This window comes from Dysidea avara, chromosome 2, assembly GCF_963678975.1.
Source record: "Dysidea avara chromosome 2, odDysAvar1.4, whole genome shotgun sequence".
Taxonomy (NCBI): Eukaryota; Metazoa; Porifera; class Demospongiae; order Dictyoceratida; family Dysideidae; genus Dysidea; species Dysidea avara.
Genome location: NC_089273.1, coordinates 32,715,542 through 32,741,099, shown reverse-complemented (window position 1 = coordinate 32,741,099; position 25,558 = coordinate 32,715,542). Strand labels below are relative to the sequence as shown.

The 25,558-nt window shown below is 38.0% G+C and overlaps 2 protein-coding genes across 2 annotated transcripts; both read right to left on the bottom strand.

The window, feature by feature from the left end:
- LOC136248014 (tripartite motif-containing protein 2-like) lies at positions 1-793 on the bottom strand. Its single transcript, XM_066039831.1, has one exon. The coding sequence runs from the start codon at positions 688-690 to the stop codon at positions 1-3; it is 690 nt and encodes a 229-aa protein (XP_065895903.1). The 5' UTR covers positions 691-793.
- On the bottom strand, positions 671-19,580 carry LOC136244412 (E3 ubiquitin-protein ligase TRIM45-like). The gene is made up of 2 exons (XM_066035999.1): positions 19,480-19,580; positions 671-2,228 (listed from the first exon to the last, which is right to left on the bottom strand). The coding sequence occupies exon 2, from the start codon at positions 2,220-2,222 to the stop codon at positions 735-737; it is 1,488 nt and encodes a 495-aa protein (XP_065892071.1). The 5' UTR covers positions 2,223-2,228; positions 19,480-19,580; the 3' UTR covers positions 671-734.
- Positions 19,581-25,558: the final 5,978 nt, after the last annotated feature.

Sequence of the window (25,558 nt, the reverse complement as noted above, 5' to 3'; positions counted from 1 at the left end):
TCAGTAGTTGGTAAAGATCTGAATCCTTTTGTTGTAGTGGTCACTAACATAGATGCTACCATTAGGACTGAGAGCAATGTAACCAGGACAACTAAACTGACCATTAGCAGATCCCTTAGATCCAAAGCAATGAATGAAGTTACCAACATGGTCAAAGACAGATACACGATGATTACCATCACTAACTAAGATGAAGCCATTCACATCAGTGGCAAGACTATATGGACTATTCAACTCACCCCTATTAGATCCTTGTGTACCAAACTTGCCTACATAATGACCATCAAGACTAAAAGTGACTATGCAATGATTACTACGTATACTGTCAGCAACAAGCAACTGATTATTGACATTAACTGCTACATCATAGGGACCACGTAACTGATCAGAACCAAAAGAGATGCAAAACTGACCATTGTACTGGAACACTGATATACGATGGTTACTATAATCAGCAACATATACCCTACCAGTATGTGTTGTGATACAATATGGATACCACAGTTGACCATCACCTGAACCATGACCTCCAAACTGTAGCAAGTAGTTACCATTGACATCAAACTTCTGTACCCTGTGGTTACTAGTATCAACCACATATAAGTGATTGTAATTATCAAATGCAACACCATGAGGATAACTGAATTGACTATTATTACTACCACCACTACCAATCTTCCTAACTAACATATTCTGACCATCAAACACATACACACAATGGTTGGAGCAGTCATCTACTGCCCATACTCCATTCCTACCAAATACAACACCCCACCAGGGTTGACCCAGGGTTGACCCATCCTACCATTATTATTCACTATCTTGTTAGGCAGTTTAAGTGCTTGGTAATTTCTAATCACAACAATGCTATAGGGACTTCCCTTAATTTCTTGACCATTTATTGACACATGTAACTTTGCCTCTCCAACTTGTTCACCTACAAAAGAAGCCACATAACTACCATCATTGTTATCCTTTACCTCCCCAACAGTAACATTGCCTGTAAATGATATTAGCTGGACAAATACCTTGTGACCTCCTGTGGGACAATGATCTCCATTGTTATCCTTGGTGATGATAGTGACTTCTACCTTTTTACCTGCAATGATGGATTGTGGTAGATTAGCTACCTCAGAACTATGGAAGTTTACAGCAGAGAAAGAACCAAATTGTGGAAAAGGATCTTTACTAGGTGTAAACTTCATTGAGGCTGATCGTACAGGATGTTTGTTAAGTTTCTTGTACTTCCCAGTTAGTTGCTGCATACCATCAATCACTTGCTTCTTTGCCAAGTTTGCAGACAATGCTTCTTGGTCAGAGTTCTTCTCTAGAGCATCATTCAGTTCCTTCATGCTTACAAGTTCAGTTTGTGTTGCATCCACTTCATCAAGTTGCGTTGTAAGTTCCTTCTGTTTCTGTGACACTGTGTCATGTACTTGTTGCTTCACTTGATCTTTCTGCTTCATCAGCTTTTCAACTAGTTCATTATAATGTTGGTCAATTTGCTTGTTGATTTCATCACCTTGTTTTCTTATCTTCTTCATCATCTCGTCGATGGTATTATGTGCACCAGACAGGTCTTGGATCATTCCTTCTATTGGAGTGGTGACCTTCTTTAACTGAGACCGGTGTTTACTGGCCATGTTTTTCATTGAGTCATGATTGTGGCCATTATGTTTCTTTATTGTACAATACATACACACCAGTTCATCACATGTCTCACAGTAGTACTTCAGTTGTTCATCATGTTCCTTACAAAGTAGTACTATTGGTTTAGCTTGTGTTGGTATATCTTTGTTTGATCTCAGTTCAGTTAATGGTACAATGCCATGACTGGCAAACATCTTGCTACGTTTGTGGAAGTCATTACAAGCGTGACAAAGAAATGAGTTACAGTCAGGGCAAAATGATACTACAAGATCTTTTCCAATGCAACTGTCACAATTGACTTTCTCTTCCCTGGCCACTTTCTTCTTTAGAATTAAATCATCGACTAGTTGGTTGATGAAGAAATTGGTAGCAAATTCCTTCACTCCTCCTGCAGGAACCTTAGCTTCCTTCCTGCACTCAGGACAGATGATCTTGGATTGTACCTGCATCTTCTCCAGACATCCTTCACAGTAGGAATGATAACAAGGCAGATACTTGGGGTTGTTGAACAATTGATAACAAACTGGACAACTTAAATTATTTTGAGCTTTCTTCACTTCCACTGCTGACATTGTTCACTACAATGTGAAGAGTAACAAATATTACACACATGATAACAGTAAACAGATTACATAAAAGTAGCTCAAATTATACAACAGCATACTCTGTGGACAAGTGTATCTATCAAAAACAGAAATGCAGGTAGCTAAAATTTCATCAATCACCACAGCATATGGTTACAATTATATAGTAAATTCCGAAGATATACTTATTTTTCAATAAATAGATGGTTTCTAATACAAAACAGCAGATTGTAGGTAAAACTGGATCAGGTTTCTTGACCACTGACCCTAATGGCAATCAGTGTGTGACTTGGAATGATCAATTGCAACTCACTGCAATTAATTATAAAGTAACAGTACAAGCCTTAGTAGATGTCCTGGCACTCAGAACAGTTTTTGATGCATGTATAGTTTCACTGCATGTGGTTGTAGACAAAAAAAAGTAAGACTAAAAGCATACAGGCAGCCAGTATCACATGGCTAAACAGAAGTGAAAAGTTTCTTTTAATGGTTGAAGTATACCTGTATAGGAGTGACTTTATTAGTTGCAAATGGCTTAACAATTAAAAAATGACCTTGTTCCTAGTTATTGTTTGTTAAGAACATATGCAATTTCTGGAAATCGTGTGCTTTGCAAAAAACAATGAGCTGAAATAAGCAGTACATTGAATAAGTTCTGTACAATATGCTCATGAGACTTCACATGTCAAATTACGTGTGTGATCTTCTCAGTAATCGTTTGATTCACACTAATAGTTATAGAAATTGGATTGGATGTACCTTGCCAAGATAATACAATTGTAGGGATGTAATTTTCACCACAGAGTTACTGCACAATCTGATGTGTTTTCACTGTTTTGTGCTAAAAAGATTCAACCCTTTTCAACTGCATGTCTAATTATTTCAGGACAAGGCATCTATATTAGTCATGCGCCACACTCTCAACTGGGAATAGGTACCTTCACCAATGCAATCCAGTTTCTTGTAAGACTTTTCAAGAACTACCACATGTCACAGAGGAGGTAGGACATGTAATACGAGTGCTACTTACATGTAGTCAAGGAATATTATCAGATATCTGGTAAATCTGGGGAATAAATTCCTTGCCAAGAAATTTTTTCACCAATGTATTTGTAAAGGTGTCTGATGACATATTTCAAAAAGTTTAAACTCAAATCCTGTGGGGGAGCCCATGACAGCTGCTGGAGCGTGAGTACCCAAACTGAACCATTATCGCAAAAATTAAAAAGTTTAATTTTGCCTTGTGTGGAATCAAAATAGGGGTTTTTCATGATTCTGAATTGAACAAAAGCATTTGTTTTGCACCAAAACCACTCCTTGGTGGAAAAGACCATGCCCACTTTCCGGTGTTCAGAAGAACTACAGTACTATTATAGCTATTGATACAATACAATTTCAATTGTTGTAGAAAACATAATTTTAAATGTATTCCGGTACTTAAAGTTTTGTAGTAACCTTATCAATATCAACTGGGAACACTGAGAAGCCACACCATGTAACAAAGAAGTATGAACTCATTTACATAAACATATAACTGTGTTAACACTCTGTTTTGTATCATGCAATCAGCACCATCTTAAATCATTTCTATGTGAATGCAGATTGTATGTATTCAGGGTTATTTTTGTAAGTTATTTATTGTAGTTTTTGTGTATAAATACAGTATGCTGTGTAGTCTATGCATTAGTCAGTGTGTGGTGATAAGACAACTTTACTGAAAATATCTTACTGCAAAGTACTACAGGTTGACATGGAGATGAACATTCACACTGTGGGTGTAGTATCACATGGTTGATGTCATCAAGATATTCATCAGAGCTGAAAGGCTTGCAGACTACAATGGGCATATTTCCTGCATTGTTACCAAGATGCTGGACATCTTTTCAGCTGCAGGCCATCATCATTATGCCAAGGGTGCACCACTGTATTGCCAGCTGATTGTGCAACTCGAAACTTCACCTGAATACAAAGAAACCTTAGACAGTTTTACAGCCCATGGGAACTATGTTGTCTGTTATGCTTGTCATGAAAGGTCCAGTACCTGGTGTGACTTCTGTATTGAGCAGAGACTGATGAAGGTGGCCAAGTCAGAAGGTGGGTTGAGCAGAGGGAGGATGAAGAATAATGATTCTGGTCACAAGTGTTGGATACAAACCCTCAACCACTTTTCCGATATCAATGACTGCATGGAAGAGGGTATCAAGAAACATGGTCCACTCCACAAAGACCTACGGATGAAGCGAGACACTGAAGCAATTGGACTTGTCCTCAAATGGCTAGAGGAAAGCAACCCATTTGACCTTGATCGTGACAAACAGTTTCCTGTATCTTTCTCAAAAGGATTCACAAGCACAGCAGATGATGTGATCAATGCTGAGAGAGCAGCTGAAGTGGAGAGGAAGATGCAGTAAAGTCAGTGACATCTATCATGCAGGTAAACTTCAAGGTACAGGCCCTCTCATCGCTCAGAAGGTCAATGAAAAGAAGCTTCACATAAACTCTCTTAAGGGTGCTCTGTACAGTTCGCTTATGTGGCTTCCCATGAAATTTACTTTGTTCTATAACGTACAAATGGTTTTAGCAAATGTTCTATACTTTTGTACTGGATATAAGCTAACACTAGTACACAGTTTAGTCCAAACCTAACTGCTAAATTTGCTTTAGAACATGAGTTACAGTTTTTCCCTTTATACTAGAACTAGTCCTACAGTTTACGCACAAGAGCCTTGATACCTTTATGATATACTATGCTAAACAGCACAAACCATTGTGCGTTTTTATTTTTGTCTTTTAGCTTCTCAATCATCACATATTTATCTATCAGGTTGACACTCCCAGAAATCCTTTTCTATACTTCCACGTTATTCATCATCTGAACTTGCTATTTCAAAATGGCAAACGCTCTTCTTTGGCAAAATTACTAAAGTAGCTTGTGTGAAAATTTCATGTCTATTGGATTAAAAATGATGGAGTAGTTCTAATTTAAGTGAGAGGGTGTAGAATAGCAAGATGCGTTCGCTTGTTGCTATGGTATACCTAATTTACAGGTACTAAAATGCGTCAATATGTCACAGACTAATTAAGTGACCATAATATTTCTTTTAATGCAAAACAGACTATGTCTTGGGAAGCCTTGTACAAACTGTACAGAGCACCCTTAAGTTGTTCAACCGACTGATAATTATTTCTCATTAGACAATGGTATTCAGCATTTCATTTGATGTGTGGAGGTCTCTTATTTGCCAAGAAACCTGGTATCAGGTGTTTACAGATAAGACACCCGGCAGTTGTTTATAACCACAATGTACGTGGTCCGCACTAATGCAATTAGCCTTTTGTGGACAATTAGTATTTTGCACATTAGTAAATACCAAGTGATTGCAAGCAGATTATAAGAAATTACAGTGGCTGAGCTACTATTGAGGCAACCGAGGCAGCTGCCTCGGCAACTGTGCAGCTATCTCGGTAAAAATTCAGGCTGAGCAGGCCTGAGTTTTGACACTACGGATTTCCTACTCAAACATTACTAGACAAGCACTGATTACTGTATTACACATTATAGAATCTATTGCTGTAGGGCTGGAGTCCATGGTGACACGGTGCTGGACCACTTTTCACGACTATTCAACTACTTGTAAAAATATTGTGATACTCTAATAGAGCAGTCATTGTAATATACTCTAATAGAGTATTCAGTACAGATTATAGCCACTGTTTTGATTACATTTGTAAATTGTCTTTACATTACTTTTCAAAAGTTCCAATGAGTCAACTGCATGGCATTGCATTGAACTAATTGATCATGCATTAGCAGCTATAAAAAATAGCCTCCACATCCCGTTTTAAAGCATATACTTTGAAAATTTTCCTTTAGGGAGCATGCTTCCAGTCTCCCTAGCTTGATATGCTTAGCAAATGGAGTTGAACATCACACGAAAGAGATAATCTCTGACTTTAGTATCACAACAGATCAATAAATAAGTATAATGTGCATGACCATGATCTCCGTTGCAGTCCATGGGATGGCTTGACTATTCAAAATATCTCCAGAATAAGTCAGTATTTTGTGTTGAGTCTAATAATTGAAGCAGGGTCTGTAGCATTAACTAAACTAGAGCATTACTTACGACATGTAGTAAAACACTCAGTGCCTTATGACAGTTTCTTCATTTCCAACCAAGCAGCCCTTCAGTGCTGGTCATTGCCGTACTGAAGCAGTGTTACTAACAATAACAAGTAGTCAACCTGCACAATTAATGCTGTATCACCCGTACTTGAAGTATTTGTGAATCAGTTGAGTCAGAAGTAGACCCTCTCAATTAGCTAAGTAAATATATAAACTTTGCTTTGGTAAAATGTTTTTCCTGGCTAGCTACGCTACTGAATTACACACAGGCATGCTGTTATCACGGGTAGCTCAGTGGATTTATAGACCATCGTGGTAACTGGTTAATCAAAAAAGCTATCAATTCAGTTTGTGGCCTTCGCCACATTAAAGCGTGCTCTGTAGACCAAGACAGCCATGCTGGCACCAGCTATTCCCATTCGTTGCCATTCACTCTGTGACGTATCTATAATGCTTCAAACATACTTTTTATCGACTTTACGAACCTTCAGTTATCTTTTGCTTGCTGAAATACCCTCAGTGTTTAAATGGGAACTCTCTATACTAACTCACTGCTTCTCGGTATGCCATTGTCTAAAACACATAGACACTCACAATAGGCATCTTCAAGGATTTAAAAACCATCAGTGATGTCAATACTACCTCGGCTATGCCTTGGTATTTATTGACGTCACCTCAGGTTTTTAAATCCTCAAAGACACCTATTGCGAGTGTCTAACTACTACAAGGGATATGACAGTCAAGGCTAGCTTAGAGTATGAGCTGACTCCCTTCCCATTGTCCTTGTTACCAACAAAGACCAGAAAATGAACAAAGCAAACAAGGCCAGCTTTTCCAACACTGGCCTGAACGGGTTGACTGATCCACTTAACCTCACTGACCAAGCCTGCTCCGGCCTGGTGGTTGATGTGGATAGCTGCTCCACAGGGAATAAGTTGGAAGGAGATTGCTGACAGCTACCTCAGCTATGTTCGGTATCTTGGCAGACACTCTCAAAAGATAGCTGTTGTCTTCGATGGATAGCTATAGCAACTCACCAAAAGATCACAACTACATCCAATGTACCAAGAACTCCTGCTATAATCTACAGATTGTACCAGATATGATACATATGACACCAAGGGAAAAGTTCATGGACAACACTCACAACAAAAGTGAGCTCATCTATCTCCACTATTTAACATTCCGGAAATATCAGATCACTATGGTGTAGTGTGACAATGAGACACTTCAATTGTGAGAGTAGCATTGACTGATGCAACAGATGACTCTGTAGAGGTCAGTACATTTTTACTTACACCTTTTGCATGGTTGTTGATTTTACAGGTGCAGGCAGAATATGCAGATTTGCTGATGATGCTGGTACACCATTGCTCAAATACCAACCATCCACAAATTTTCACCACTTCTAAGGGCTCTTATGATGTGAAGACGATCTGAGAAGTATCCTTTGAAAGACAGAGGCACTACTTGCGCTTTTGTCATGATGAGTATGGATGGACTGTAGGGGTTCATGGTTATGAGCCAGTTCCTACTGTAGATCCCATGGCTCCTGAGGAGCTACTCCGGTTCACGAGCTGTAATTGTCAAGGAGATTGCAACACCCAATGGTGCAGTTACAAGAAGAACAGCGTCCAGTGTATCTCTGCATGTGGAATTTGCAAAGGCATTACATGCAAGGATTGTACCAATGATGGCATAGAGTCTAGAGAAGACTCACACATCGACTTCTGAGGTGTTTGACAGTTGGAGCCATTTTTAAATTGTAGTGTCTATTCAAACAAATACATATAGCTAGTATAGCGGGGAGGGGGAAATGTAGTAAATAAAGGAAAGTAGGCATGGTCTTTTCCTACCACTGTGGTTTTGGTGCAAAACAAATGCTTTTATTCCATTCAGAATCATGAAAAACCCCTATTTTGACTCCACACAAGGCAAAATTGAACTTTTTAATTTTTTGCAATACAGTTTCGGGTACCCAACATTCCAGCTGCTGTCACGGGTTCCCCCACAGGAGTTGAGTTTAAACTTTTGAAATATGTCATCAGGCACCTTTACAAATATATTAGTGAAAAATTTTCTTGGTAAGGAATTTATTCCTAGATTTTAGCAATATTCCCTGACTAATATATATATTATTGGTAAGTCTCACTGGAGTATAAAACCTGCAAACTATGCTTGTATATACATTTCAATGCTTACAAGCTATTTAATTTTGTAAGAATTTATTGGCAAAAATAATTGTTTAACAGGGGCTCTTACAAATCAACATACATTTCTTTGAAACAATTACATAGGTGAAAACATCTAATGAGCCCTATAAACCCCATGTTTATTTTGTACTGCACGCAGTTATTGAAATTCACATAAAATACTAACATGCAATTAAAGAAAGTAGCATGCAGGCCATGCATGTCCTACCTCCTATGGCATACTCAGATTGCTGTTACATAGATCCCCAACTTTAAAGTGACCAATCATTCATTATTATAGCAGCACCAGCTCTGCTCTCTAGAGTGCTACTGCTAATGCAGTAGTGGCAATAGCTAGCTGAGCTGATACAGTATGAATGCCAGCCCCAAACAACAAGCACATTAACATAAACTACTGACCACACAAGGAATACAATCCACAATATCAGGATAGTAACAAAAGTTAGCGATACATCTTATAGCACAGTACCACCTGTATAGAAAATGAATTTTAGAGAACTTTTAGAAATAACACACTTGTTGCCTACCAGCTACTCACATGCTATATCACTCAAAAGTTATCTGGTGACTTATTAGCCCTAGTGAAATATTGCTACAAACATTCTTGTTGTGCTACATTTAACTTTCCAGCTGCTTAGAGTGTGACTTCATAAAAATCCGTGATCTAAGATTAGGTACTGGGTAGTCAGCTCAGCTGGTTTTCCCAGGAGATAAAAATCCCAAATGGTACAATCAAATACATACATACATACAGTTTGATAACTAATTACAGTAATTAAGGTTAAGTAAGTAAATAAATTCATCCAAGTTTCTTGATTCTATTATATTAATTGGCAACTCATTCCAGTCTTTAACATTTCTAGGATAAAAAATATACTTATAGGTGTTGAGGGTTGCTGGTGGCAGAATAAAATGATCAGGGTGATGTCGTGATGTATGAAACCTCCTTAACATTCAACTTTGAACAATAAGGAAGACCTTTAGACAACTACCAGGCTAGTTTTTTCAGATATATACTCTATTAACGCACACTTCCTGTGCCAAGAAGTTGGACTAATGTCACCAGACAACCTTCACGTGATCAAGCACGTGGGCGGATGGGGACGAGACTACTAGTATTGTTTTAGTACAGGTTTTCATTTTAGTTCTAGTTTAGTTTTAGTACCAGTAGGGAAAAACATTTTAGTTTTAGTTTAGTTCTAAGATAAAAACTTTTGGTTTTGGTTTAGTATAGTAAACAAAAAGTAATTATGTAATTTTGTAAAGTTTGTGTAGTTTTGTAATTTAGTTTAGTTTAAGTTTAGTAAATAAAGCTAGGAAATCGAGTTTTAGTTTTAGTTTAGTACAGTACACTAAAAGTAATTTATGCTCACTAAAAATAGGTTTTAGTTTTAGTAAACTAAAACAATACTAGAGACTACCTGTTGCCAATGTGTGCACATCAACACCTTCAGCAACAATTCAAAACTTGGAATAATCACATTGGTGAAACTTGATGGTATAATAATACAACTAAATGGGATTAGCTATATGCAACCTTTACAAAGCTTGGTCTTGGACTTAAAATTTAAGTCCCTGAAATTGGTTAAATGTCTGCAAATAGCAGTCTATAGCTTGGATTCTTATCAAACTTACAGAATAGACCAAGTGAACAATGAGATGTAGCTTTCCTCATCATGGGTTCTACAATATACATTTTATTGTGCAGTTTAAGAGTGCAAGCGATCTAACCACGCATTTTACAACAACCTTAGGTAGCATCCTGGTAGAGAGAAAGCAAGTACCAGTGTTGACATAACCATAGTTTTATGTTGCAAAATTTTAATATGGTTATTGTTTGTACTAAAATTATCACACTGGTCTGCCAGTTTAGACATCATTGTAAGATAAACATCCTGCAGTTGTAAATAAATCTTTTGGGGTAGCTAAGTTGATTTTAGTCAAAAATTTGACAGCTAGCATGATGACATAGCAGAATGTTAGCTCAGTATCTAATGCACTGGTATTGTAAGTACTGAATATCGGATTGAATCAAAAATCCTAGTATAGAGCTATTTCAGCACGTGATCAAAATTACATAAACCTAATACAATGAATCTTTTTGATCAGTTAATCTCAAAGTCATACTGTAGGAAGCTCCTTGACGAAGCAGCAGGGATTGCAATCTCAGCATTCAGGAAGATATTTCTGGTGAGAGACTGTCCAGAATGAACAAACAATAATTTTTTTTCTTTGTAATTTTTCTTGCCACGCTCATTTTATGGCATTTGCCATATGTGGTCGCGTGAGTCCGAGGACACACCACACTTTATTTATTTTGTATTGTTCATGTCTTTTTCATCAATAATGATGGTTTTTCTCTCTGTACCGAGACACCATTTTGGCATAGATACACTAACCCCAGGTACCTGGGGTTAGTATATCTATGATTTTAGTGTACCACCTGATTGATATGAACTGTGGAATGTAGATTGTCAAGCTAAGCTGAAGGCCTTCCCGATGGAGCATAGCAACGATACAAGGGATTTCTCAGCAATTTTTGAATTTTGAGCTGACTGTTTCCCAACTTTTTCCTCCTACCTCAAGTCCTGCCTGTCCTGTGGAATCTATTGATACCATTTGTTACTTGTTCTAAGGACTGGTTTTGCCACAACAGAGCAGCTTTAAGTATGGAAAGGCCTTGAAGCCTACAACCAGTTTGTATGCTAGTGGTTGTGGAAGGATGTTTATATTGTATTGAACAGGAAAGTTACTAGAAAGTTACTGGCTGGGTAAGGTATATTTCTTTATTGAATTATAGCCCCTGATTGAATGATTCTTGTAAACTATCTTCGTACAATTCATTCTATGCACATAGAAAGCTGTAAATATATATTATGTGTTGTATAGGTCCGCCACTCACAGATGATGAGTGAGACCAAGAGTTCCTATACATAATTATGAATTCTTGACCAAGAGTTCATAATATATGATGGGGTGAGATGTCGCTGTGCGTGTAGATAATTCTAGAGGAGTCACGTCAGGTCTTGCAATTGCATGGTTGGCCTTGGAGAAGTCTGAACACATATATTAACAGTGCTTTTTTATGGTTTACACAGACAATTTCAAGGAAACAGGAATAACAAACTTGTGCTTTTGCAAAGGTCCAGAGAAAGGATTCGCAGTTGAGTGTGGCAACAGTGACTGTAAATATCACTTTAGTTGTTTGAAGCTCATGACTGTTCCAAGGGGAAAGAGGTACTGCATGCCCTGATTGTAGAATTTCCCAGTTTCTAAAAGAAAAAGGCAAGAGTAAAAAACATTTAAGTGAGGCATGCCATATTATTTGTGTTGTACAACCATTGGTGTAAAATATTTACTGTATGCAATAGTCTATTCAGTTTTAGTCAAATTAATGGTACAACTAAGTCTTATACATTGTTTAAAGCACAGCGAATGTGGATCATTCAATCAATCAAAGGTGCTTTTTCTGATTATCAAAAATGAATCGGTAAAGTACGTTGTAAAATTGGAAGCCTTTGCTGGACAGAGCTAACAACACAATCCACATGTATGTGGATAGTAGCAATAGTTCTAGTTTGCTCAACCTCTGCTGCTGACAGTTGATTCTTTTGTGAATGCAGGAAGGTGTAATGTAGCCTGCATGGCTCTCACAGAATTGGCAACGTCAAAACCACAGTCTGCCAACACTATAACCCCTGGTAAGAATTTCCTCAGAATGCAAGTTTTCTGTTAAGTATTTGTCACTAGCACATTCTAAACCATGACAATTTGGTAGCTTTGTCAGCTGGCAATGTCCTACTTGCACTGTCAATTCAAATGTAGCCTTCTGTGCCTTTAAGTTGGGTAAACCAGTGTGCGCTCCAGTGAAATTGTCATTTACGAAACTTTCCTCACAGAATGGTGGTAGAGGTTCAGTTGCTTGCTTAGTTATTAGTAAACTGATCCTGCACTGTTCCAGAACCATCACATTCTGACTTTTCTTGTAAACATTCACTTAGCTTTTGATCTGTATCTTACCCAACCAGTGACTTTCCAGTAACTTTCCTGTTCAGTACAATAACCAAACTGCTTGTAGGCTTCAAGGCCTTTTATTGATGTTTACATCATTTGAAACTGGTATTTGATCCTGCTTAGATAAACTGTACTTTCTCACATGCACTAGCATAGCCCCATTCACCGAGAACTGCATACAATCCTTGTACCCTCGTATATGTATATTTATACAAGTAGAATGAAATTTTAAGTTGGATTAGGAATCAAAGAAAAAAGTAGCAAAGCAAGGGAATAGCTAAACAGTGAACTAGGAAGGTTGCCTATACTGAATGGTTATATATAAAGACTGAAGTTCAGGGATTTAATGTCCACTACTATAATCTGCAGGTATAGGCAGCCTTCTTTGTTTCACATCCCTAGTTTCACAACTTTTTTTCTTTGATTCCTAAACTTCCTACTGCTGGTAGTGCATGCTTATGGTTTATGTTTGAAGATATGCCTAATCCAACTTAGAATTCCTAATATTTCATTCTACTTGTTTGTTTACTTTTTAAATAACATTATTGTGACAAATAAATCTGCACATACTGCTATAAAAGAAAGAATGGTGCCAGACATACGTACCATAAAAGTAATTTTGTGCCATCAGAACATGACCCCCAACATTCAATTACATAATGGAATGGAAAGGGAGGTGGCCATAACACCTAGTTTTCTGCTATGCTCCATCCATTACACAGCATTACAAATGAAGAATAGTACAGATGCAATCAATCCAGTTGCTACAGAAAATATGGGTGATAAGCATAATAGCCAACCACAGGGAAACCACATCACAAATTGACACCTTACGTTGTCAGCAAAAAGAACTGGAACACAAAGGAGAACAAAGGCAAGTCCATGATGCGTGTTTTGTTGTATGTACTGTGGTTGGCGAAAAGCACATCTCTGGACGAAGTGACATCAAACAGTGAAGCCTATAGCCTTATCCATTGTTGAGCTTGGAGGCATCAGTTAGTCAGCAAAAAATTCTGCAAGTAGAACTTTGAAAATTCCACAGAAACTTTTTTGGAGGGGTTTGGGATTGCTCTGAAGACATTTATGAATTAATCCTGCTAAGTTGTCATGAAGGGAAATTGAGGCTGGTTTTAGGGTGATAATTTTGGCTGGAAAATCCCAGCACTTCATACGTATAATATTGTATTGTATGCTACATCTATAGACTTTTCAATGCAGATTCAATTCTGTCTGCAATCTTAACACATTGTTTCACCATTCCATCCCATCTCTGAGCATGACCACCAGATCATGTGCAACTAATTTAAGTGGATTTTGAGGTCACTCAAAAACTACGTATGAAGTCTTCTGTCTGGTAACTTTTGGTTCTGTCCTGCTCACTACTTCAAGCTACATGGCAGTAACATCTATATTTTATGTACAGATCACGTGAAACTGGTGCATTTTGGTCACGTGAAACTGGTGCATTTTGGTCTAAATGATGCACACCTCATGGATTTTTGCTTGCACAAAGCAGAAGCAAAGGAAAGTAGATAAGATGGGGAAGGTATAAAAGCTGGAATGGAACAGAACCAATTAGGACATGCGTCAACTTTAAAATCATTATTTTTGACAGGTCTTCCCCAACCATTGCAATATTACCCTGGACTTACCTGAAGTTACATTCAAAACTGTTTACGCTGAATGTATATTTAATACCTATTAAATGCCCACCATTCTGCATGCTTTCTTTGGCGAATCCTTCCATTGAAAGACAATCATGGGGTAGAATTACTTTAGTTGTTCTAGCAGGTAAAGCATTGTAATATTTTTGTGTTGTAGTGTGTATCCAAGCTTTTTATAATAATTAGGCTGGATTTCTGAACTTGCTATTATTTTAGCTTATTGATAGACTGTTTTTGCGCAGAGTGATATGTTTATTCTGAAGAATTGTACATTAGGAGACTTGAAGATAGCCTTTTGCTGCATAAGCTAAGGCATATAATATAGACTCATAATAAATATTTGTGTGGTGAGTGTTAAATAGAAACTACACGTAGACAGCTTCTTATGTCTGTAGGTAGAAACAATGAAGCTTATCGTTAGAATAGCCATTGTGAAATCTTGTACAACTTGTTGAAAAGCAATTGGCGCACATACTAATAGGCTCCATTCTAGTTGTATTCTGGCTTTTATACATTCCCAAAAGATGGGGGGAGAGGATTTATTTGAGCTTACACTTGTATGGAAACTGGAGGCTTGTTCATGGTTGCAGTGAATAAACAATACAATGTGCGAAACACACTCAGCCGCATGCTCCTTTTTGGGGGGTGGGGCATGGCGCCACCCCTCCCCAGGAAAAGTTTTAAAGTTTTGAAAAATAGTTGTGATGGGCAATACTAGGATTATCAGAATGATACGATATCGATATGATATTGACTAAAATTGGTCAAAATTGACACTTTTCGATAGAATATTGTAACATGAATTTGTACGAGTAAATTGCTAGTTTTCTTACATAATTTATCTATATGGGTATGGAGGAGGCTATACGCAATGGGGATGTTTCTACCCACATACTAAGAGTGATTTGAAAGTTGCTGAAGATAATAATGGAAAGCTACAATCAACTATTAAATAAGCTAATACACACGTTTTAAAGTAAATTCAGATGACGTGATATATCGAAATATCAAAATCTAAAAAAGTATATTAATACTTTTCAATATCAGCAAAAAAATATAACGATTCAATATCGATATATCGCCCAACACTGAAAAATACTGTAAGTGCTGGCGAAATTGAATCTGATGACACTTTTTGCAAAAGTAGTCAATTAAAATCTTTCAGGTACAATGTAGTCTCACATAGCCAGACCCTTTTCTTTCTATTTGTGGTAGTGGGGAAAGAAAAGGGTCTGGTGAACATAGTATAGCATTGTGTTGGCCTATCTCGAGATTGTGGGAATTCTACTGTGCAGCTTCCAGATTGTTTGTGGGTACGAATGACATGTTTTGCTAATCTTTGCATCATTTGCATTTTGTTGCTATAGATATAAAACAGTAGCTATGGTAATAGAATGCAAATGATGCAAAGATCAGCAGATCACGCTTTATATCTATGGCAACAGAACATAAAAGATAGCAAAACACGTCATTCGCATCCACAAACAATCCGGAAGTGCGCAGTCAATCTCGGGATAAGCCAACAATGCTATACTATTTTCACCAGACCCTATTCTTTCCCCTCCCCCACACAAAAGAAAGAAAAGGGCTGGCTACGCAAGACTAGGTACAATATACATAGAATGCATCATTCCACAACATCCTGCCAGTTTAGAAACCATTTAATCACATGTAGCTAGCGTCACACAAGGGGTCAGGTAAAACCGGGACAGGGACGGGGATGGGGACATTGGGGGTAAAACCGGGACCGGGACACAAGGGGTAAAAACAGGACCGGGACGGGGACAACCCTATAGACGAACTGTGGGATAAGGACCAGAGTGTTTTCCTATTATCTGAGCTTTTCCTTGTGAATAGATCAATACTCTCTAGTATAGAGAAGCTTGTGGATGATGCAAACTGCAACAGAGTAGCTACTCAAATGCATCCTCAGAGTGATACTCTCTAATAGAACAGTCACTTTGTAGTGAATTGCTCTAATCAAGTATTCACGGATCAAAATGTTCTAATAATAAAGAACTATTAACTTAGGAACATAATGCAAGCATAGTATACATAATAATATAAGTGTAATTTTGGGAAATTCCTGAAAGAAAATTTTGAGCATATTTGACTCACATATTTCCAAAAAAGTTCTGTGAGACTCACATATATTTCCAAAAACGTTCTGTGCAATCTGCTCATTTGTGAGAGTCAATAGTTTCACGCTTTCCTTTTACCTTTCAGTGATCAAGTTAAGGAAGAAACTACCTTAGAACATAGCTAACTAACGCTCCCACATACACTGAGTTTTGTAACGATTTAGACACGTTTTATGATTACATTTGCGCATTATAATCACTCATGATTTATGCACAGCACCCAAATAATGACATGATACCATGACATACTAGCTATAAGTGTTCATTGTACAGTAATAGTAACATAATTTTAATTAAAATAATAATACACAATGAAGATGGTTTAGTTAGTTATAAGCATTAGCATTTAGCTATATGTTACAATAATGAGGGGGAAAATAATATGCATAACAATGGCAGATCCCCCCCCCCCCCCTCCTTCAAGAAATTGCATACAAGATTGAGATACTCTAATAGAGCAGTCAATTACTCTAATAAAGCAGTCACAATGTTCATGAGGCAGTGTAGCTTACCTATGAAGCTATAAATAGGATTTTATTTTACATAACAGACGTGATATAGTTGGTAAAGGATAACTAGCTATTATTATTGTGACCTTTTTTTTTTTTTTTTTTGGTCTTCAACTGGTTTTCAGCAAGTTTTTTTTGGTCTTCGACTGATTTTCAGCAAGGTGCCCCCCTCTTTCCAAACTCTGGATCCGCCCCTGCATAAGAACCAGTGCAGTTTATCATACTTTTTAGCATCTCAGGATTGTGGCTATTTAATGAACCTTTGCTACTTAGTTGATCTAATCTTATCATAGAAATATGGTTTTCTATGCCAGAGTACAACAATAGTCACAAAGTGACCCCATGTTTATGGTGCAGCAACCCAGTTGGTAACACCTCATTAACATTCTCCATTGAAATGGACTCGATACTATATGGGAATTACCCAATGTTTGACATAGATAAATCTGCTGCCTGAAATCCTGCAATTTCTACTACATGATCTTTTTTTGTGCTGTTGGCATCAATTCTGTCACATAGTTCATTACTAGGTGATTTAGTAGAAAATTCTAGTCCACCATATCCCATGCGATGATTCAGCAAAGGGAAAATGCTTTGTGTCTTAGGCATGAGAATGTTCTGAAAGTGAATTGTTGTTTGATACCTTGTCTTGACTTTCTTCTCTGTTGGACAAAAATTTGAAGTGCACTGGTACAACAACTGGGGCCTCCTTGGGCCCCCCAACCAAGTGGGAGCCCAGGGCAAATTGCCCCAGTTGCTCTCCTCCCTTCCTTACCCTGTCGCGGCCCTGCCATACATGTGGCTATTTGTGGAGTCGAAATCAACAACAAATCATCGCTATACATACTGCAATGCATGCCAGCTGGAAAATGCCTCCCAAAAATGCATGTGACTGTAGCTATATGCATATATAACGATGAAAGGCACCCAACCGCGCTCTACTGATTTCTTGGTGTTTGTTTCCGTCCCGATTTTACACTTAAATTCCAGATTCAGTCCCACTTTTACCCCTAGTTTCCCCGTCCCAGTTTATTATTATTCTAGGCCTGGGGCAAATACAACCAAGTGCAATCACCAACTGGACAACCTGCTAATGGGCATGTACACACAGTGCATGGCCAACACAGTGTGTGCAAGTAGAAAAGATAAAAGATGCACAATAATACAATTCTAGAGGAATTGAATGGCGCATAAACATAAGGGATGTATTAGTATGCAATTACAAAGATGCACATACAGTAGGTGATATATGTAATTACAATTGTGAGGGCCTGCTACTATTACATTGTATTGAATACCCGACCATGGAAGACCACATAATGTATTGTCACTGCCCCTCCTGCATGATTCGCACAAGTTGAGGTGCAAGTGTATGCTCTCATATCTATGGTATTGAATCTCATACCGCTACCAATGAAACTTATACATCCATTAAACAGTCCGAAAATTATAATGTTTAATGAGGATGAATCAGGGTACTGGATTAAGATATGCATGGTTGCTGAAGTTTCCAAGAGCAGACGTCAATGGTAAAAGAAACAGGGTATTTCACTAGAAACTGTTACCTTACATTTTTTTTTTAATATGAGTCATTGAGCTGGGCCATATGTCCTAAAATGATAACATGATATACTGCAAGATGAAATTACATTTACAGTGGTGTGGCAATGGCACAGTAATAGCAGATACACAATACAGGAGATACAATGCAGGTGATACACAAAACTGTATACAAGCCAATAAAGGGAGACAGCCAAGCTATCCATAAGCCAGGAGAAGGCAAAATGTGACTGTCTCTGGGAAAACCGGTCTTATCGCCCATTTAAAAGTATCGAGAAACGTTGGTTTTAAACATTCAGTGTGTTGTAGCTGGCCAATGGTGGTAGGTACGCATACCAAATTTTCACACGTTTCACAGCAATTTCTTACCTTCCTGATCATCCACTGAGGTAGTCAGCAGCTAAGTTTCCCGCCATTTTAGATAGTTTTTAAACCGAGGTTGTCTGTATCAGGCGAGCTCCAGAAGGGTGGGAGGCGGGGGCCCTGGAAGGCGAGCTCCAGAAGGGTGGGAGGCGGTGGCCCTGGAAGGCGGGCAAGATGGTGTTCAAAAATTGAAAAGAAACGTGCTGGGATGAACTGGGCCAAGTTATAGGCCATTCAGGGCTCAGAACTGGCTAAAATGAAAGGAAATTTACAGCACAGGTCATTGTCCAACACCATGGAGCTGTACAGCCACACACAGCCATTACCTGGTTGGCCAGGGCTCCATCAAGACCACAGACCACTCGTACGGCTCGCCACTGTGTTCTGAAAAAGCAGCCAGCAAAAGCAGACCGCTTCTCTCTGGTCTACTGTGGCAGTGAAAATTGATAGTGCATTCATTAAGCTTTGTGTTTGTGTGAAAAAATCAAACTTCTTGTCTTGGGCGATAAGAACGGTTTTCAAAGATCCAGTCACAAATGTATACAACTGAGAAAACATACACTCTTTACAATACATTTACAAACACTAGAGGTAGCCTAACCAACTACAACCTAGCAAGCCAGGTGGAAGTACAAAATAATACAAACAAACATACCGCTATTAATCTTTTTACTGGTCTTGTGCAGCTGGCATGATGTTGGGCGTGGCGACCTTAATTACTTTCCTTTGCGTGGAGCGCATCCACTGGCAGCTGGCATGACGACTTGAGACTTGGTGTGCCAGCTGGCAACAATTCCAAAGACAAATGATCAGTAGTTCGTTCGTCTAAATCGCTGTTTGAATCCACCTGGTCGATTAACTGCATTATTTACTAGTATTTATTTATTTGTAATGTACAGGACTCAGAATTGAGTATATGGTACATGTAAAAACATGCAAGTGATTAGTTAAATATGTAATTTTCTAAAAGTGCTTTGAATTTGTCCAAGTCTGGTGATGTAACAATATGTCTGGGAGGGTGTTCCAAAGTCGGATGGTGGAGGGAAAGAAGGAGTGTAGGTACGTGTTAGTTCTGGCTACCAGGTGTATGTATCTCACACTGTGACCGTGGGTGGTTGTAGATGATTGGATAAGATGGTCATGTGGTACTGATATAAGCTTATTGATAATTTTGTAAAACATGTAACTTGGCTTGATTTTTTCTGAGCTCTAAAGTTGGCCAGTTCAGATGGTTTAGCATTGATGTTACACTAGCTGTTCAGTTGAAGTTGTTATGCACAAACCTCGTTAAGCGACGTTGGACCATTTCAATTCTATTTCAATTCAATTTGTATTTGTATTGTGGTGGGCATCACGTGCTAGCTGTTTTGATTGGCGTTAAATAGAATCTAATCCAAAACAGCCAAGTTGTAAAAAAGGAGTGTGGCCCTCAAAAAGGCTATGGTGAAAAAAGATGTGAAATCCAAAGTGGCGGCCAAGAAATGGCTGTGATGGTAGGTTAATGGTAAAAAATTTAATAACGACAATTCAGGTTAATTTGGTGCCACTTTGTCTTGGCACAAAATTCACCTGAATTGTTGTTATTAAAATTTTTACCATTAACCTACCATCACAGCCATTTCTTGGCCGCCACCTAGGATTTCACATCTTATTCCACCATAGCCTTTTTGTACAACTTGGCTGTTTTGGATTAGATTTCACTTCTTTTTGTATTTGAATACCCCAAAGCCGGCTTAGGGGCTTTTTTAACCTATCATATCTTTTTTTTTCCTTTACCACAGGAAGAAGAAAAGATGAAGCAGAAGTTAAATACTTTAAATATTTCTGATTTTATCAGTAAAATTGTACAAATTATATAATATATATATATATAATACATACATTTATTACAGAGCTCTACATGGAGGTTTCTTTGTAACTGGACACTCTACAAGGTGACTTCTTCTAGCTGATCTCTGTACAGGGTGAATTGTTTGTAGCTGAACTATCTACAAGGTAACTTCGTTTAGCTGATCTCTCTACAGGGTGATTTGTTTGTAGCTGAATTCTGTACAGGTGATTTGGTTGCAGCTGAACTCTCTACATGATGGTTTCTTTGTATTCTTCCAGCCAACTTAACCAGTCTATTTATTTAATTCTTCATATGTTACCACTATTATTTATCAACAGACTTCAGTATTATCAAACACACTAGTATAAATTTTGGTTAGGGTCTGCTCAGTTATTCACTTCAACCCATGCTCACCTTGAGCTCAGAAAAATTACCTTCATACGGACAGTGAAAGTCATCATTTTGCTAAACAGGCAATACTAAAGTTATGGTTAGGGTTGTCACAGATTAACATATTGCTATATATTGACAAATCCATGAAGTCAGTAACTACCATGGTGGCACAGTGGTTCCATTCTGAGATCAAATACTGAGATCCAATCCCGAATGTTTTTCCCTTCATTTATAATTATAGGAGCTAACCTGACAAAGTTGGCATCCAGGACCAGACGTGGGAATTGAAAGCAAAGACTTTTCATATTTCCAGTAGATTGGATAATGATTGTGTTCTTCATATCCAGTACAGCATCAATAATGGACTTCTGATACGGATAAAAGGAGAGAAGTGAAAAAGATTCTACTAAAGTTAAAACTTTACTGGCCTCGGCACCATCCAAAGAATCATTACTGTGATGGGAGCTCTGAGAACTAACAATGTTGGTGCTGGGCAGTCAGGTGCTGGGACTCTCTTCTACAGGCACCTATGCACACAACACAGTATTATTTAATTTTGTATGAAGATTCATGAGGTATAAGACTCACCATTGAATGTCCAGTTCTTTTGGGGTTACGTTGTAATAATTCTGAGCAACTACTGCAAAGAGACCTTCCTTCAGGACTGCAGTCATAGCATAGAAAATCTGCAGCCTCATTACAGCACACTTCACAATCCATGTGGTTGAACTGCCAAAGTCACGTGATCAAAATCAAGTGGCAAAGGGCCACTAAAATCACGTGATACTGGCTAAGGCAGCGAGTGATCATAGAGGGTGTGCGCGATGGTACCACAATTGATTTGAAAAGCAAAAGCTTATATAGCAGCCCAGTAATAAGCTAATAAATACGGTACTGCAGTAGTGAATTCATGGGACGGATTGCGTGACAGTGGGAGGCAGACACGTCACAATACAGATAACTAAGATCACGTGACGCAATGACTTAAAATTCCCTCGTAAAGATGACGGAGATGATTATTTAAAGTTTCCCCGTAATGAAGACGGAACACATAACTTAAAGTTACTCCGTAAGTATGATGGTGCTGGTTACTTAAAATTTTCCCGTAAAGGGTATGGTAATTTTTGCGTTTTAAGTAAATTTCTGTAAGACCGTTCAGCTGCAAACAAATCACCCTGTAAAGAATTCAGCTACAAACAAATCACCCTGTAGAGAGATCAGCTAGAAGAAGTTAGCCTCTATGCTTATTAATGCACTATCAACAGGGTCAGTAAAATATTTGCAAGTGTTAATATACCCTAGCAAAATATTGTAGGTACGTAGCAACTATGGGCAGCACTAGTTAGGTACCATAAATGATGGTGACTTAATTTTGGCGAATCAGCATGCAAAACAGGAAATGTTTGGCAAACATACTGTATATGGCCAGTACTAATGTGACAGTATAAAAATAACTAATAGGCAAATAAAATTTGGCAAATTTCCTTTGTTTGTCAAATTTGCTTAAGCCACGCTAAACTTTCGTTGTTTATGGTAGTAACAAACCTAACAATATCTTCAGAACAGCCAATAAATGTTTCGGATAGATTGATACAGAATTTTTAAAAACAGAATTTTGTAATGACGGACTGCCTTCAGTCAGAACGGCTAAGGATACAAGCTCGCCGTTAGATGCTGACCGTTGCCTTTTGGCATACTGTAGTATATACAATGCACACACATCATGCCATTCACATGCTTTCATTTGTCCTCCTTTTTGTCCAATTTCTTACAGTGCAAGGCGTTGATTCTGTAGCTCTGTTATGGTTTCCCAGTGAATTGTCCATTTCTCCATAATGACTGGATTGAATACAGAAGGGCTTTTCTACTAAGTGTTGTTTAAATGCTGTGTAATGGGGACATAGCTGTAATGATAATGATACGACTAACAAACTTTTACAAATTGATAGGAGGGACACACATTCGGACAATAATGTCTGTGTTAGCTATGCCAAATGAGCTATGCACAGGATTACCAGCACACTGATTCTTATCTAAGCACACCATACAAGTACAAGAAATACGATTACATTTGTTAACTTATTTGCAACACAATTATCACTGTAATTAGAGTCTTGTATGTAACATGTGCTGATAAACAAGTTATTAAATTCTGTTATAACAAAAACAGGTAGAAATAAAAATATTAATAAGCTTTGGATTCATGGAGAAAGGTCAGAAAACAAGGGAGATTGCCAGCACCTGTGGACCCTTACTGACTGTTCTGTGTGTGCAATATTACAATACTGTTAATATATATTAGTTAATGGCTTAATGATTAATGTTATATGCTATTGGTAGATCAGAGGATGCTAAAAAGAAATGATTACAAAGCAAGAGAAGCCAAGAGATACTGCAGCTATCTATGGTCCTCCAGACAAGCAGCAACACTTTTTGAATGATGAAGATGACTTAAAGCAGGCAAGAAAAAGAAGGGCGCAAGTCCTAGCAATAAACCCAAGATAGGAGGAAACGTAAAGGCAAAATATGACTGAGAGTGGTTTACCGGAGAACTGGTTGCCTACAATAACGACATTGATCAGTGGACAATTTACTTTAAAGATGATGATTATACCAATTATGTGATTTTTTCCAGACAGATGTTAAAATGGAATACGACAAGCTTTAAGCAGGACATTTTTATTATGTAATTGTGATATTGACATAAAATTACAATTTCATGCCTACATGTACTGAGACATATTGACAATATAAACCCCCATGTAGCAAAACTTGAGGTTCATGGCTAGGAGGGGATATACACAGTTGCATGTATATGTGATCTATATTCTGACTTTGAGCCAGGCTTTAGTAATACAAGTGTAGTGGCTGGCATCCAAAGAATGTTTCAAATCTTGCATTGGTATTGCTCTTGGGCACCCTTAAATTTTAACAATACAAACCTCCACCTTCCCTTAATGGACCATATCCACAATTAGAGGTGTACCGATAATCAGATTGGCCACCAATATGGGAATTTTAGCCCATATCGGTAATTGGTAAAGGTGCTACAAGAATCGATATTGCTAGCAATATTCACACAGTGGGATTACATTGGTTTCTTACTTAATCAGTGGCCCTTTTAGTGTCACTGCTCCTTGTTTATTGAGGCTGTGCTGAACAAAGCTAGAAGCCATACAAACACAGGCGATTTTTCCTTGCTGAAGTGCTTATTCATTGTTTAAAATGATATAGTAAAAGCCAGTACTTTAGAGATGATGAAAAAGCCACAGGAGAACTAAGGAAGACAGAATCTGTCTTCTCTACCAGCCATTAAAATGTGAAGTAATGCAAAGTAATCCATTGAAGCCTTGATGGGAGCATGCATAAAATAATTATTTGTGGTGCTAATGGGTTGCACAATGGAAGCGACACCACAAACATAGACCATAGATTGCATTTAGCATAAAAGAGCTACAGTAGATTATAGATAGGTATAGTATTATCTACGGCTGGCTACATTTGTTAAAAACTGTGCCGTGCAAATATCAGATCGACTGTCAGTTATTGGTTTAATTTCTTTAGGTGACATCAGTATCGGATATCGGAAAATGGCAAAAACCCATATCGGTAAACATCTATCCACAATGACATCATAATTGACAAAATAGCCATGTTAGTGGGGTCTTCACTACGTTTTCAACTGTAGTAGCCAAAAAGAATTTCACTTATGGCTTTTACAACATGGAACCATTAGATAAGATAGCATGTATGATCAAGTGATGTGACTAAGCAAAACCAGACCAAAGTTGTGATGTGGATACAAACTATCCAAATTTGTCTTGTAAGTAGATGTATATGCCTCACCTTCCCACTTGCTGCAGTGCATGCATTATCACCACATCTCCCAATACCCCTCTGTACAATTGCAAGTTCCCCACTATTGCCACCATTTTTATGTTGTGATATCATTGTGGATAAGGTTCATACCCTCAGCCCATACTTGTGGTATTTGGACATTGATAAGTGCATTTAAGGGTATACAGGACTAAACAAGCTAAGAGATACCTTGCTGCAACTATTTGGTTTCTCGTGGTTTGAATTGGCCATTATGATTATATGTACAACTACATTAATTTTATTCCCATAATGCCTATCCCCCCATCACAGTATAGGCAGGGTGAGGAATGAGTGGGGATTCACAAATCGAAGTGGAAAATGCCACACCATTTCCCCTCCCAACTTTGAAGCAATTCCAAAGAACCAACACGAAGCCAAGAAAACTAATGCCAAAGGCCATTTTAAATAGTGAATCTCCATAAGGCTAATTCCTTCTGTACTGTGGGTACAAGGGGCGGATTTAGGGAGTGGGTGGGCTAAGGTGGCTGTAGCCCCCTTCCTTAGTACTTAGCCAATAAAACCCTATATCTTCTGTGTGTACCATTATTTCAGGAACTATATGCACCACTACCAACACAAATAATGTCTATGTAACTATACCTATTGTTCAACTCTGTTCCAGTAGAATATA

What these genes read in the sequence shown, in the direction of transcription:
- LOC136248014 (XM_066039831.1), bottom strand. Translation starts at nt 690, where the DNA reads ATGTTAGTTAGGAAGATTGGTAGTGGTGGTAGTAATAATAGTCAATTC.
- LOC136244412 (XM_066035999.1), bottom strand. Translation starts at nt 2,222, where the DNA reads ATGTCAGCAGTGGAAGTGAAGAAAGCTCAAAATAATTTAAGTTGTCCA.